This window comes from Pleurodeles waltl, chromosome 10 (assembly GCF_031143425.1).
Source record: "Pleurodeles waltl isolate 20211129_DDA chromosome 10, aPleWal1.hap1.20221129, whole genome shotgun sequence".
NCBI lineage: Eukaryota > Metazoa > Chordata > Amphibia > Caudata > Salamandridae > Pleurodeles > Pleurodeles waltl.
Window position 1 is genome coordinate 444,467,843 of NC_090449.1, and position 15,392 is coordinate 444,483,234.

Below are 15,392 nucleotides of genomic sequence, written 5' to 3' on the forward strand. Positions count from 1 at the left end.
TTCCCTTGTGTCTGTGGAGTGCCATCAGTTGTTATTTGGAACGGTCATTTGTCCCTAGGTGTGTCTCCCATTGGATGAAGATATGAAACATGCCTAGCGGTGTCACAACCTCAGTGTGTTCCTGTCCACATGTCGATGTTGTGGTGTATGTGTTGTGTGTCCTAGAGGGTTGCTGTGGAGTGCGTATATAAGTAGGTTTCTGTACTTACCAACAAGTCGTCCATTTCCATATCGTCCATCCTGGAAGTGTTGATTGATGGTGCAGTGACGGAAGATGCTGGTGATCAATCCCTGGTGATCGACAATGGTCTGCACATTGATGGAGTGTGTGTGCTTCCTGTTGCGGTATAGATGCTCGGTTGCAGCAGGTGGCACAATGCGGACATGTGTGCAGTCAATGGAATCAAGGACGTGTGGGAAGCCATTAATTAGGTAAAACCCCTGTTTTTTCTCCTGCTGCTTCTGCTGTGTGTTGGGGAAGCAGATGTGGCGGGTGTGAGTGAGATGATGGCATCCAGTACCTTGGGGAGGAAGGTGGAGAATGATGGCTGTGAGATTCCAGCAACCAGGGCGCCAGTGGTTTGAAAGGAGCAACTTGCCAACATGTGTAGTACAGCTAGCAGCTTGGGTTCTGGTGGAATGGTGCGGGGTGTCTGCAAGCTGGGTGCCAACTGTGGCTCAATGTTGCGCAACAGCTGCTGAATGGCTTGCCAGTTCAGCCTGTACCTCTGAATGATGTCTTGTTGCCGGAGTCCCATAAGGGTTGTCCTGGTGGTGCGGAATATCCTCTCCTGCCTTCTGCGTTGCCTTTGGGGTCCCTGCTGGTGTTGTGGAAGCTGCTGTTGTTGTTCCTGTGCTATGCGTCTGCGTGCATGCTGGATAAAAAGCACCTCCATGTATTTCTTTTGGAGCTCTGCTGTTGCTTCTGTGTGGGTTCATTAAATACAGGTGTGTTAGCCCCAATTTAACGCCTGCTCTGACCTAGGTGTTATTTTGTGACACAAATAGGGGTGTGCGTCATTTTCCGACTCTGTCTCCCGGCCGTGCGTCATTTTTGCACAGTAGCATAAATAAGGCGCACAGGTGTTTAAGTCATTTTTTGGATGGGAACGCCTATCTTGCATGTCATTAACGCAAGGCGGTTTCTCGCATCCAGAAAATGACGCACACAGCGGGATTTTGGCATTCGTGGCCTCGGGCGTCAAAATTTAAATATGGTGCACAGTTTGCGCTCAATGTGCGTCAACATTTTTGACACACATTCGGCGCAAACAGAGTATAAATATGCCCCTCAACCTGCAATGGCAGTGCTGGGCGCATCTGGATGCATGGTCCTAGAGGGTGGCACAATCAGTGCTGCTGCCCTCAAGGGCCTACCCATAGTACCCTATGCCCTGGGTACCTAAGTACCTTTTACTAGGGACTTATAGTGGTAACTAAAAATGTATCTAATTACGTTTACAATGTTTTAGGGAAGGACAATGGTACTGGGAACCTTGTTAGCAGGGCCCCAGTGCACTCCAGTCCAAGGTGCATTCAGAAACCAGGCACAAATTGGAGGGTACTGCAACAAGGGGCCAGTTTCCCACAGCTACCACATGTTTCGCGCCTAGGCCCTCATAACTTTTTGTCCACATAAGCTACCCACGCCAAGTTAGCGTCCTTTTTTTCCCCAACATCCTAGGGATTCTAATGGTACCCAGACTTTGTGGATTCCCCTGAAGGAGACCAAGGAATTACCCAAAATACAGCATAAATGTTGTTTTTAAAAATAAAACAAATGGGAAAAAGGGCTGCAGAAGAAGGCTCGTGTTTTTTTTCCCTGAAAATGGCATCAACAGAGGGTTTGCGGTGCTAAAATCACCATCTTCCCAGCTTGCAGGAACAGTCAGACTTGAATCAGAAAACACAATTTTTCAACACAATTTTGGCATTTTACTGGGACATACCCAATTTTTACTATTTTTGTGCTTTCAGCCTCCTTCCAGTTAGTGATAAATGGGTGTGAAACCAATGCTGGATCCCAGAAAGCTAAACATTTCTGAAAAGTAGACAGAATACTGAATTCAGCAAGGGGTAATTTGTGTAGATCCTACAACTGTTTCCTACTGACAATAACAGCTGAAATAAAAAAAAAATTGAAATTGAGGTGAAAAAACTGCAATTTTTCTCCACATTTTACTCTGTAACTTTTTCCTGCGATGTCTGATTTTTTAAAGCAATATACCGTTACGTCTGCTGGACTCTCCTGGTTGCGGGGATATATAGGGCTTGTAGGTTCATCAAGAACCCTAGGTACCCAGAGCCAATAAAGGAACTGCAAAAATGGGGTTTCATTCTAAACCGTGTATACAGCAATTAATTTGCTGAAATATAAAAAGTGAAAAATAGGTATAAAGCAAACCTTTGTATTTCCAAAATGGGTACAAGATAGGGTGATGAGAAGCAGTGGTTATTTGCACATCTCTGAATTCCGGGGTGCCCATACTAGCATGTGAATTACAGGGCATTTCTCAAATAGATGTCTTTTTTACACACTGTCTTACATTTGGAAGGAAAAAAACGCAGAGAAAGACAAGGGGCAATAACACTTGTTTTGCTATTCTGTGTTCCCCTATGTCTCCCAATAAAAAAGGTACCTCACTTGTGTGGGTCGGCCGAATGCTCGCAGCAGGAAATGCACCATGGACACATCCCATTTTTACATTGAAATCGGACATGTTTTTTGCAAAGTGCCTAGCTGTAGATTTTGGCCTTTAGCTCAGCCATCACCTAGGGAAACCTACCAAACTTGTGCATTTTTTAAAACTAGACACCTAGGGGAATCACAGATGGGGTGACTTGTGGGCCTCTGACCAGGCTCTGTTACCCAGAATCCTTTGCAAACCTCAAACTTTCACCCCCCCCCCCAAAAACAAAAAACTTTTTTCTCTCATTTTGGTGACAGAAAGTTCTGGAATCTGAGAGCAGCCACAAAATTCCTCCCACCCAGCATTCCCCCAAGTCTCCCGATAGAAATGGTACCTCACTTGTCTGGATAGGCCTAGTGCTTGTGAAAGGAAATGCCCCAAAACACTATCTGGACATAACAATAATATCAAATATAAAACTACCTGTTGTTTGGCGGGGGGGGCACCTGCATTCAGGGAAACCTACCAAACCCAGATATTTCTGAAAACTAGACCCTTGCCTAAGGGGTCGCTCCCCACATATAAAAAAAAAAAAAAGGGAATAAGCAAAAATAATTTTAGCCCTGGTGTCTAGGGTTTTTCTCCCCCCCCCTCCCCCTCATGCTTCTAACGGGACGGGAGGTGACCTCATCAGACATCACTAGTGGGGTCAGGGGGGTGGTCAAGGGTGGAAAGGGAAGCGATTCCCGTTCCAGCCCTGACCCTTCCCTCGAGGGCCAGTAAACGGACATAATGGTTACGTCCATGTCACAGCCATGGATGTAACCATTATGTCCATGGCCCTCAAGGGGTTAAGGGAGAGAGAATAGCCACTTTAGCACTGGTTAGCAGAGTCCTACAACCAGCAAACACAGTGTTAGAAATGTGGAGGGATGCAGCAAAAAAAAGTTGGGGGATGACCACCCTGAGACGGTCATGTCTAACAATGGGTTACAAATTGACTAGGGTGTGAGCCCTGGTCAAGCAGTAACCACAATCCCAGTCAAGGTAAGGTACAAGCAAACCCCAAATTAACCTGTGCTTAACAATGGGTAGGTTGCACAGAAATCAGTCACGCTAAACTTAGGGGCAATGTATAAAGTATTTATGCAGCACACAAATACTAAAAGTGCAAACACCACAACAAAACTCCCAAAACCAATTTGGAAAAATAGAGTAAAAACACAAAAATCCAATCAGTAGAATCAGAGTCATGCATTTTTAAAGAATAAACTGCAATATAGTGTCTAAAAGCAAAAAGTGCCAACCGTGGTTATCTGGTCATGCTGGCGTGGGTCAAAGTCAAATGTTCAGGATGATCTCAATGGAACACGGGTCGGATACAGTCCCAATTTTGTTCAGCTAATTGTTTACCTTCACAAGGTTTGTGGCAAGTTTCTTGTTAGCATGGAAGATTGTCACCAGGAGCAAGGATGGCGTCGCAGGTGGCATGGTGCACAGACCAGGCCTAGCGTCGCAGACGGGTGGGCAGGAGCTTCAAGTTGGCAGTCCCCATGGGATGACAATGCTGCTGGATGAAGACAGGTTTGCGGCTGCTTGCACTGATTTTTGGCACAACTGCCATGCTACCAGTCACAAAGAGCTCAAATGCTTGAATTTAAGAGCTCAAAAGCCACACCAAGGGTCCAGGACGGGAGAGGCACCTCTTGGATGTCAGGAGCTCACTGAAGACTCATCTAAGAGTTGTTGGGGAACCTTTTATGTCCCTGTGGCTCACATCAGAAGGCCAGCAGTCTATCCATTTGTGCCAATCTGGAGTCAAGGATTCAAGATGGATCTACAGTTTCAGGAAAAGAGCACAGCAGGTCAGCAGTTCAGCAAAGTGACAGTACTTGTAGCAGCACAGAAGTCCTTCCTGGCAGATTATCCACAGGTACAGAAGTGTACTGAAGTGGAGTAGCCTGAGGTCCTTCTTTTATACACTGGTGCCAAGGTTCTGGAAGGTGAGACAAGCTTCTCAAGAGTGTCTTTGAAGTGCATAGAATTCCCTACCTCCCTTGCCCTGGTTCCAAACTGGCTGAAGTGACAATGAAGGGCCGCTAAGCCCTTAGTGTGGAGGCAGAACACAGCCCATTTAAGTGCAAGTGGGGCTGTGACCAGCTCCTCCCTCCCATCCTGCCAGTGATGCCACACCCAGTCACATCTAAGCTCTTGTGTGTGGAAATCTAGGAGGAATATGCAAAGCCTAACTACATCCAGTCATATGACCAGAGACAGGCTGCCTGAACCAAATGGCTAAGGCAAGAAAATGACAACTTTTTAAAAGTGCATTCACATAATTTCTATTTTAAAATCGGACTTCACCAAAATATATGATTTTAAATTAGGATTCCAGAGACATCAAACATGAACTATAATCTCCGATTTGGAAATTACACACATAAAATGCAATAAGGTAACTCCAATGTTATCCTATGGGAGAGGTAGGCCTTGCGGTAGTGAAAAACAAATCTAAGAGTTGTTCTCTACTAAAACATGTACAACTTAAAAGCACCTATACAACTTCTTTAATACATTACACCCTGCCCTCTGGGCTGTCCAAGGCCTACCCAATGGAAGACGTGTATAAAAAAAGAAAGGGTTGGACCTGGAGAAAGGTTTATTTTGCCAGGTCGAAATGGCAGTATAAACTGCACACAGACTGCAATTGAAGGCCTGTGACATTTGTAAAGGGCCACCTAAGTGGGTGGCACAATCAGTGCTGCAGGTGCACTAGTAGCATTTATTTAAAGGCCCACAGGCACATGTTGTGCCACTTTACTTGAGACTTATAAGTACAGTCAATTTACCAATTGAGTGTAGGCCAATTTAACCAGTATTAAGGAGCAAGCACAAGCACTTTAGCACTGGTTAGCAGTGGTAAAGTGCATAGAGTCCCAAGGCCAAAAAAAACAAACTCACCAAAAATAGCAAGAGTGAAGACAAGACGTTTGGCGAGAACTCTGCAGAGGGGGCCAGGTCCAATACTCTGGGTTTCCACTTCCGTGTTTTGTATTGCATTAGCTCATCCTTACCACAAGATGCATGGTCTTTGAATCATAAGCCAATGGGCACTGGTCTTACTGAAATGGTCCAGTACTCACTGACCTCTTGTTCTCATCAAGCTAGGCACATGTGCATGTAGTTGGCCAAACGCAACAAAACCAACCTTTTACAAATATACTAACATCCCCCAAAAACTAGTATGGATTTGCCAAAAAAAAGCATTACGCATGTAAGTGGGGAGCTAGTATGCCTTTGAATTTTCTTAGAATTGGAGGTCATCTTGGAAGAGTAAAAGTGGACCTAAAATGAAAGAGATTTGGTCTAAGATCAAAGTTGCTGACTTGGAGCAGCAACAAAATGACATGTATGTGTTGTTCAAAAAGCAGTGAAAACAAATACTGCACCAGCTCACATAACTCTGAACTCCGCAATTTACAAACTAGATTAGCTATTTAGTCAAACATACACCAGGCATGAAGAACCTGAATATACTTGACAGTCATAATAAAAAGATGACCGGGGCACAAAGTGTAAACTATACATAATAAACTTAGCTGAGGCATACTTACTTTTTTCAGTTCCATGAAGCTGTACAAAAAAAAAAGCAATTTTTAACAGTAGTAACTATGGATTTCTTACCTTCCCTTTTTCTCTTTATTTTTATGTTCCTCCCATTGTCTTTTTTAGAGCGCTTACGTTTTAGATGTTTCCCACCTGTTCCCTTATTTGCAATATTTCGCATGTACTCTTCATCAATCTGAATATTCATGTGATCTCCTTCATCAGGAAGTATTGCAGGTGTTGATTTTATATCCTTTAAAATATTTAATCCAGTACCTGAAAAATACAACATGTTACAAAGTGTTCGCTGTATATACACTTTTTATGTTTAATTCACAACATGTATTGAACGGTTAAAGAACCGTTTAAGTCTGAATGTAAAACAAAGTGCATATATACAGAAAGTGTGAATGATTCAGTCTACCACTCAGAATTATCAGGCAAGGAATATGTTAAATAAAAAAGATCAGTAAATAATTATGCTAATTCTTAAGTGAAACATAAGCCAAACATTAAATCTTGCAAGCTTCTTTTACAATTCACTAGGAACTATGAAAACAAACACCATTAACAACAATGACCTTTGGCAGGAGACATCCCAACTCCCTGCCCATGAAGAAATCATGCAAAGAAGCTGGGTCTGGATAGGTCACACTGTTGTGTAGCCATTTTAGTTATAGCACCATGCACGTTATTTTAGCATACTAGGCCTGCCGATGTGCACTTTAATCGAGATACAGTTTATTCAGCTTCGTTTTATTATTCTTACAATAGCCACTTTTGCGGTCTTTTTTTATTTCTAACTACCTAGCTGTTTGTGCCTAGGCCAGCACTACGTTCTCAAACACGACATTCTTGCTCACTTCTATGCTTCTTTTAAGGCTGCAGTAAGATAGGTTGCTGGTGAACATGGTACACGTTTTGTCTCTGACATTCATAGAAAAACACACATCCTTACATAGGGATTTTTTCTCAGAACATCAGCTGTTTTATTATATAAACACTTCCCTTACACATTAGATGGAGATTCCAGCCAGAGAACCATGACTGTATGCTGATTGCTGAATGCTTCACTACAGCTGTTTATGCAGACTTCAGGCCTTTGCTCAGGTATGGGGGATGATGTCTTCCCAGGGGAAGCTGAAGGGCAGAATTAGAGCTTAACACGATGTGCTCTATTATAGCCTAGGTAGGAATTAATCTATTGTCTCTAGTGACAATATGGTAGCGTTATTTCTATGCTTTATTCTCCTTGTCACTATTCTAATCTTATCATGATGTATCGTCCTTTTTATTGCAGCACATGCTTTGCTATCTAAGATGCAGTCGCTTCATTAAAATCTTATTGAAACATTTACTGCATCTGCTTGTCATTGTATATGTGAGACTGATGTAATTGAGAGAAACAGATGAGTTTTGAGTAACCACGATTTTCCTGAGGAATCAATTATGTCATGCGCTCGGCTGCCCAATCATCTCTGCCCTTGGTTAGAGATGAGGCACTGCTAGTTAGTCGAAGCAAAAACCGGATTGGGGCGACAGGTGTCACCTGTAGTGGGTCAGACTCAGTCTCCCACACCGCAAGCGATTCTGTAGCTCAAAATCCAGTAGTCTCATTAGAATAATGAGAGCCTACATGACATGGCACCGCCAACGTTTGGTCAGGCTCTAATTATCAGGTCCGCCTGAGTATCTCTGTCTCACTATATACAAAGAAACCTCAGTAATATATACGGAGATGTCCGTGGTAGTGAGGATTTCTCCTCAGCTAAGTAGGGCAGCCTATCTGATGCTGGAGGTTGTTCAAGCTTGAACTCTAAAAGGAAAATCCCCATTTGGTGTGCTTATCTCTGAACAAATTTACCATCTAATAGGGTGAATCCGCAACAGGTAGCAATTACAGTCAATATGAGAGAACCCCTGATTGCACATTTATTGGCAAATGGCCTAACGGTCCAGGGGAGTCCAGTCACATTTGTGGCGGGCGCATATGCAGCTTATAGGACAGAACTCTTCTATTCTTGGGTCACATTTCCAGCAGTTGATGGGAACACAAACACATTTCGTCATTATACACCAGCAAACATACCTGGACAATACAGATCATAAGCATATTTAGGTATACCTTTATCTTATCAAGAACATAATAATTGGCTTGATGGCGCCCTACCCCCACACGATTTTACCTGTAAGGTTAGGTCCTCTAAGTAACAGTGGTCCTACCTGGCCTTTTTTGGCTACTTATACACCTCACCATGCTGCAGTGAACCTAACGGTGGCTGAAGTCTGTTGTTTATATACTGATTTGATGGCAATATACAGACGTTTAGTACAGTTTGAAATACAAACCCAGTATGTGCTGCTCCAGCGCAACCACATGCAGTGAAGTCAGGTATTTATCCTGCGGCTGTACATTAGATCATGAGTAAAGTACCCACCAAGCGGGAAAAAATTCTGTTATGTTTGCTCAAAAAATAAATACACTGAAAGCAGTATTTCCCCATACGGGACTTCAGGATAAACATAGAATACTAACAATGGGCTTGCCATTCGGGATGGTTCCCACAACAGATAACTGTAATACATGGGGTGCGGTATTTGCGCCACTCTACACTACCGCACACGGTACACCGACACTTGCCAATTTATTGGAAGTGTTAAAACAGATTCAAGATGAATACAAGGGTGCCCCAGCCCTAGATTTGGGGATGCAATTGATGGGCAATTTTGCCACAGTGTCCTCAATCATCTTAAGCAAACCTTAAAGGGGAAGCGGTCGCACTAGCAGTGCACGTGCAGCTCTGGGATGTTCCTTAACAGGATCAAGAGCGTGAGCTGCCAAAGATTATCGCGGAGACCTACTCTATCATTGGTCAGGGGGCCAGACCAATAAAACCACAACTTCAGGGTAAATCTAATGAAGATTTTTGCAAGAAGCTCCTGAGGGTAATAAGAACCGCTGGGATAAAAAATAAAAAAAAATCCTAACAAAGAAAGCAGAGATTCTCCGCACATGCAAACCCCACAGAAGAGATATAATCTCAGAAATAGAGACAATATAAAAACACCTGACAGATATCAGTATACTGATACACGCCAATCTCGTTCCTTTCAGGGCTCATTTGAAAAACAAAGTGAGAGAGGTGGGCGGTCGGAGCGAGGAACAGAGTACGTGAAACCGAGACAGGAATCACAACACTCAACGGAGGTTTCTGTTAAAAAGGAAGAGAAACCTCCCCAACAAAAACCCCAATTTAAAAAGAAAAAGGTGGCAGCAGCTGCAGTTCGACATGCCACTCAAGAAGAGGGATCTATTGAAGAAAAAGAAATGGGCACTAGCGCTATTAGACAGAATGACAGAGGTCACAATAGTTCACCAGAGTCTTCTAGAGCATCTAGAGGTGAAAGCAACTGATGACCTTCTACAAGTAGAAATTGCAGACATGCGTGTCTCTCCAGGCCTGATAGGGTGTACAAAGTAACGCTACAGTTAGAAGAAGACACTGAACGCACAATAGATAGAATCTTTTGGGATCGCTTAGTAAATATATATGATATTTTGTTGGCCGAACAAGACTGGCAACCTGAATTTGTCCGTACCTGCCCATATGGGGAAAATGTTATCAAACCTTCTTTCTCGCCTCTTGTTCCCGAAGAGCTTGCAGAATCCAATGCCATCGATTGGGCATTGGCGCAGGCACCAGAGTTGTATCACAACCAAGGAGGATGGGGCAAGGATCCCCCCACCCTACACCATGTAATTCCTATTAAAAATCAACCCTAACCTCAACCCCAATATCCAATAAAATTTGATGCTAAAGCACCATGAGAGATTCTCACACAACTAGAGTACCAGGGCGTGATTGAACCCTGCGTCTCCACAATGATTAATCCTTTAATCCCAGTAGCTAAACCGGACCATTCTTATAGAATACTCCTTGACTACAGACATTTAAACAGTCATACACGAACATATCCTATACAAAACTCACATAGCACAGCACTTATGAACAACTTAGTGTGTAAGAAATACAAAACAACACTGGACATTTGCAATGGTTTCTTCTGCCAAAATATAGAGCCTGAGAGTAGAGACTTAACATGTTTCATCGCACTAGGCTCCCAGAAACAATTCTGTAGTTTACCCCAGGGGTACAAGAACAGTCCAGGACTGTTCACAGGTCATGTGACTTTGATCCCGCCCGACACTGACCCTGAAGCATTGTCCTATGTAGATGATATCTATCTCACGGATGATGAATTGCTACAGCATTTAAGACGGGTAGCCCTCAATGTTGTGGGATTTGCTGAATTTGGTTACAAATTAAATTTAGAAAAAACAAAAATAGCCTTCCTTAGCGTCCTGTTTTCGGGATATGAGCTGTCAAGTGAAGGAAAGAGCCTAACGACAGAATTCTTAGAAAAATGCGCACAATTGCAACCTCCAAATACCATTAAAAAACTCCAGTCTCTATAGGATTTCCTACATTTTGGCAGAACTTGCATTCCAGACTATGCAACACACATAAAACCTTTATATGACTGAATACATTCTGACTTTTCAAGTAAACTTTGGACAGTCGAACATACACGTATTCTCAGGGACCTGCAAACATACAAGTTACTTACCTTCGGTAATTAAATATCTGGTACATACTCTAGTTGCAGATTCCTTACCGCAGAATTTCCCCCAGGCGTCTGGAGATTTTTCTTTGAGCAAAACCCTTGCGCGTCGGTAGGTGGCGTTGGTCGACTCCGCAGGTGTCGTGGTCGCCGTGATGACGTCGGGAGTAGTACATAGATGCCATCGCGCAGTTCCGTCAGTTTCTTTTAACGACTTTCCACACCAGAGCACAGAGCCGCTAAGAACACTGAGATTGGTGCACCAGAGCTAAGGACCTGAAAGACGGAATCCCTGTCCCTAGTAATCAGTTCGCAAGCGGGGAGGATGGGTGGGCAGTAAGGAATCTGAAACTACAATATGTCTCTACCAGATATTTTGTTACCGAAGGTAGTTAACTTGTACATCTGTTGGAGACTTCTAGTTGCAGATTCCTTACCTTAGAATAGATACCCAAGCAATGCCATCCTCTGTGGTGGACTGCGAACCAAGATCATACTAGAAAGTCCTGCAGGACCGAAAGACCAAAGCAGATGTCTCGACGGACCTGACTATCCAGGCAGTACTGCTTAACAGACGTGTGCAGGGATGCCCACGTGGCTGCATGACAGATATCCAGGACAGGAACTCTGTGTGCTAACACAGTGGAAGCAGCAGTTGCTCTGGTAGAATGAGCACGCAAGCTTTCAGGAGATTGCTTTTTAGCCAAAGCGTAGTACAGTTTGATGCAAAGAAGCACCCATCGAGGGATGGTACGCATTTGCACTGCCTTCCCTTTCTTCGCACCCACATGGTCAACAAAGAGTTGATCGTCTACCCGGAAATCTTTAGTATGATTGAGGTAGAACGCCAACACTCTTTGGGTCCAGACGGTGGAGTCTCTCCTCCCTCCTCATGGGTAGGACGTGGGGATGCGTAGAAGGTAGGCAAAGTGATGGACTGGCCTACATGAAATAATGTAACCACCTTAGGAAGGAAGGAAGCTCTAGTGCGTAACACCACTTTGTCAGGGTGTACAGACAAGTATGGAGGCTTTGAAGAAAGGGCCTGAAGCTCACTCACCCTGCGAGCAGAGGTGATGGTGACCAGAAAGACAGTTTTGAATGTGAAGAGTCGCAAGGGACAATTATGCATTGGCTCAAAGAGGAGTAAACACAAGTAAGTACAAGATGAAGATCCCACTGAGGCATGATAAACAGAGTGGGAGGAAATAAGTGGGTGAGCCCTTTTAAGAACCTACTCACAATAGGAGATTTAAAGAGTGAGGGCTGATCAGGAAGCCTAAGAAAGGCAGAAATGGCAGACAAATATCCTTTAAGGGTGCCCAAAGCAGAGCCCTGCTGGGCTAAAGAAAGAATGAACAGAAGAACCTCTGACAGGGGGGCAGAAAGGGGGTCAACAGATTTGTTGGTACACCATGCCACAAATTTATTCCAACGACAGGCGCATACAGTTTTTTGTCGATGGACGCCTGGCTGCCAAGATAACATTGCAGACTTTGGGTGGAAAGGCAAATGCCGTCAACTGTTGCTGCTCAATCTCCACACATGAAGGCGGAGGTTGGACAGGTTCGGGTGGAGAACCGTCCCCTGCTGCTGCTACAGGAGATCCGTCCGAAGAGGCAGTCTGAGTGGAGGATTGATGGACATGCTCAATAGCTCTGGACACCACACTCTTCGAGCCCAGTCCGGAGCCACTAAGATCACTTGGGCCTGGTCGCACTTGATTTTCTTGAGAACTCTAGGCAGAAGAGGGATAGGCGGGAAGGCATAAAGGAGGCCGGAGCTCCACTCGAGACAAAGAGTCTCAGAGCGAGTGCTGCCTTGGAAACTCCAACGTGCAAAACAGCTGACATTGTGCATTCTCTGTGGAAGCAAACAGATCTAACCAAGGCTCTCCCCACTTGCGAAAGAGACCTTGTGCCACCTCCAGATGGAGACGTCATTTGTGATCGACTGTGCGTCGGCGGCTGAGTTCGTCTGCTCTGGCATTGAGAGAGCCTGCCAGATGTTGAACCATCAGGGTAATGTCCTGATGTTCCAGCCATGTCCAGAGGTGTAGTGCCTCCTGACAAAGGGTCCAGGACCCTACCCCACCCTATTTGTTGGAGTACCACATGGCGGTAATTTTGTCCGTGAACACCTGCACCACTTTCCCTTTGAGAGAGGGAAGGAATGCTTTCAACGCAAGCCTGATCGCACGGAGCTCCAGCATATTTATGTGGAGTCCCGACTCCATCGGAGACCAGAAGCCTCTGATCTCCACCTTCCCCATGTGGCCGCCCCAACCCAGAAGTGACGCATCTGTCACTATAGAGAGATCTGGCTGGGGAAAGGAGAGGGATCTGCCGTAGCCCCAATCTGGATTTGAAAGCCACCACTGCAGGTCTTTCGCAGTCCCCTCCGAGATCTGGACCATGTCGGAGAGATTTCCCGGATGCTGCGCCCACTGGAACTTCAGGTCCCACTGCAGAGCCAGCATATGCCATCTGGCATGTGTTACTAGCAGGATGCAGGAGCCATGAGGCCCAGCAGCCTCAGAGTCAGTCTCACTGAAACCCAAGACCAAGGCTGAAAGATTGGAATCATAGCCTGAATGTCTTGGACTCGCTTTGTCGGGAGGATAAGCCCGAAATTGCACTGTGTTCAGAACAGCTCCAATGAAAGGGAGTGCCTGAGAGGGAGTCAGGTGTGACTTTGGCACGTTTATAGTGAAACCCAGCTGGTGCAGGAGGTTCTCCGTAGTCTGAAGGTGGGAGACGACTGTCTGGGGCGAAGGCACCTTCAATAGTCAGTCGTCGAGGTAGGGGAAGACTGAGACCCCTAACCTGCGCAGATGAGCTGCAGCCACTAACATCACTTTCATGAACACCCGAGGGGTGCTGGTAAGGCCGAAAGGAAGCACGGTAAACTGAAAGTGCTCGTGACCTACCACGGATCGTAGGTAACGTCTGTGGGCAGGCAGGATGGTGATGTGGAAATAAACATCCTGCAAGTCCAACGCTACCATCCAGTCTCCTGGGTCCAAGGCAGAAAGAACCTGAGCCAGGGTGAGCATTTTTTATTTCTCCTTCTTGAGGAAGTAGTTCAGGTCCTGAAGGTCTAGGATAGGACGTAAGCCCTTGTCCTTCTTTGGTATCAGAAAGTAGCGGGAATAACAACCACAACCTACTTCTGGCACAGGGACCCTTTCCATAGCTCCCCTGGCCAAGAGAGCTGTATCTTCCTTGTGGAGAAGCACCAAATGATCCTCAGGAAGATGATGGAAGGCTGGTGGCATGTGTGGTGGTTCAGATTCGAAAGAGAGGGAGTAGCCCTTCCAAATAATCTGCAAAACCCATCCATCCGTGGTAATATGTTCCCAGTGGGGCAGGTGATAGCAGATCCTGCCACCAACTGGGTGGGAGCGAGGGGACGGACTAGGAGGGTTTGGAGGCTGCAGCGGGGGCAGAGTTGGACTGGACAGACATCTGCTTCCCTGTACCACGACCACGTGGGATTCCGCGTCCTCGGCCACGCATAGGCTGTCCAGCGTGCGTGGGACGGTGGATGGGTAGAGGACGCGACAGGACGCCCCTTCCGTGTCCACGAAAGGGACGAAAAGTGGACTGTGGTGGGCGTGTGACGGAAGAAAGACCAAGGGACCGAGCCGTAGTCTGGGAATCCTTGAATCTGTCCAAGGCAGAGTCTGCTTTGTATCCGTAGAGACGGGTGCCATCAAAGGGCATGTCCATGAGTGGCTCTTAGACATCCCCCGAGAAGCCAGAAGGGGGTAACCAGGCGTGGCGCCGTCAGCCCACTGTTGTGGCAACTGATCTGCCCAGAAAGTAGGTTGTATCAAGCCTACAACGGATAGTGAACTCTGCAGCATCTCTCCCATCTTTTACTGCTTGGAAGACAATGGCACGGTCCTCCTCCGGTATCTGAGGCAGGACCTGCGCAACTGTATCCCACAGAGAGTGGGTATAACGGTCCAAAAGACATGCAGTGTTCACAGACCGCAGTGCGAGGCTGGTGGAAGAAAACAACTTCTTGCCAAATTGTTCCAGCCTTTTGGATTCCCTATCCGGGGGTATGGAAGGGAACGCGTCAAAAGAAGAGGAAGCCTGGATTACAAGATTGTAGGAAGTTGGCTCTGTATGTACTATTTCAAAGTAAGAAATAGCATGCACAGAGTCCAAGAGTTCCTCTTAGAGGTAAGATAGTGGCAAAAACAGATAATTCTAATGCTCTATTTTGTGGTAGTGTGGTCGGGCAGTAGGCTTATCAGAGGGTAGTGTTAAGCATTTGTTGTACACACACAGGCAATAAATGAGGAACACACACTCAAAGACAATTCCAGGCCAATAGGTTTTTAATATAGAAAAATATATTTTCTTAGTTTATTTTAAGAACTACAGGTTCAAGATTTACAAACAATACTTTAAATGAAAGGTATTTTACTCAGGTATCTTAGGAACTTTGAATTATCACAATAGCATGTACAGTATTGGCAAAAATGGCAATAAGCTATTTTAAAAGTGGACAAAGTGCACA

The 15,392-nt window shown here is 45.3% G+C and overlaps 1 protein-coding gene across 1 annotated transcript in view; it reads right to left on the minus strand.

The window, feature by feature from the left end:
• Nucleotides 1-15,392, minus strand: part of GTF3C1 (general transcription factor IIIC subunit 1) — a 1,928,973-nt gene that overhangs the window by 752,832 nt on the left and 1,160,749 nt on the right. Inside the window, exon 23 of the mRNA XM_069210709.1 lies at nt 6,315-6,512. Within this exon, the coding sequence (XP_069066810.1) occupies nt 6,315-6,512 (198 nt within the window). The remainder of the gene's footprint in view (nt 1-6,314; nt 6,513-15,392) is intronic.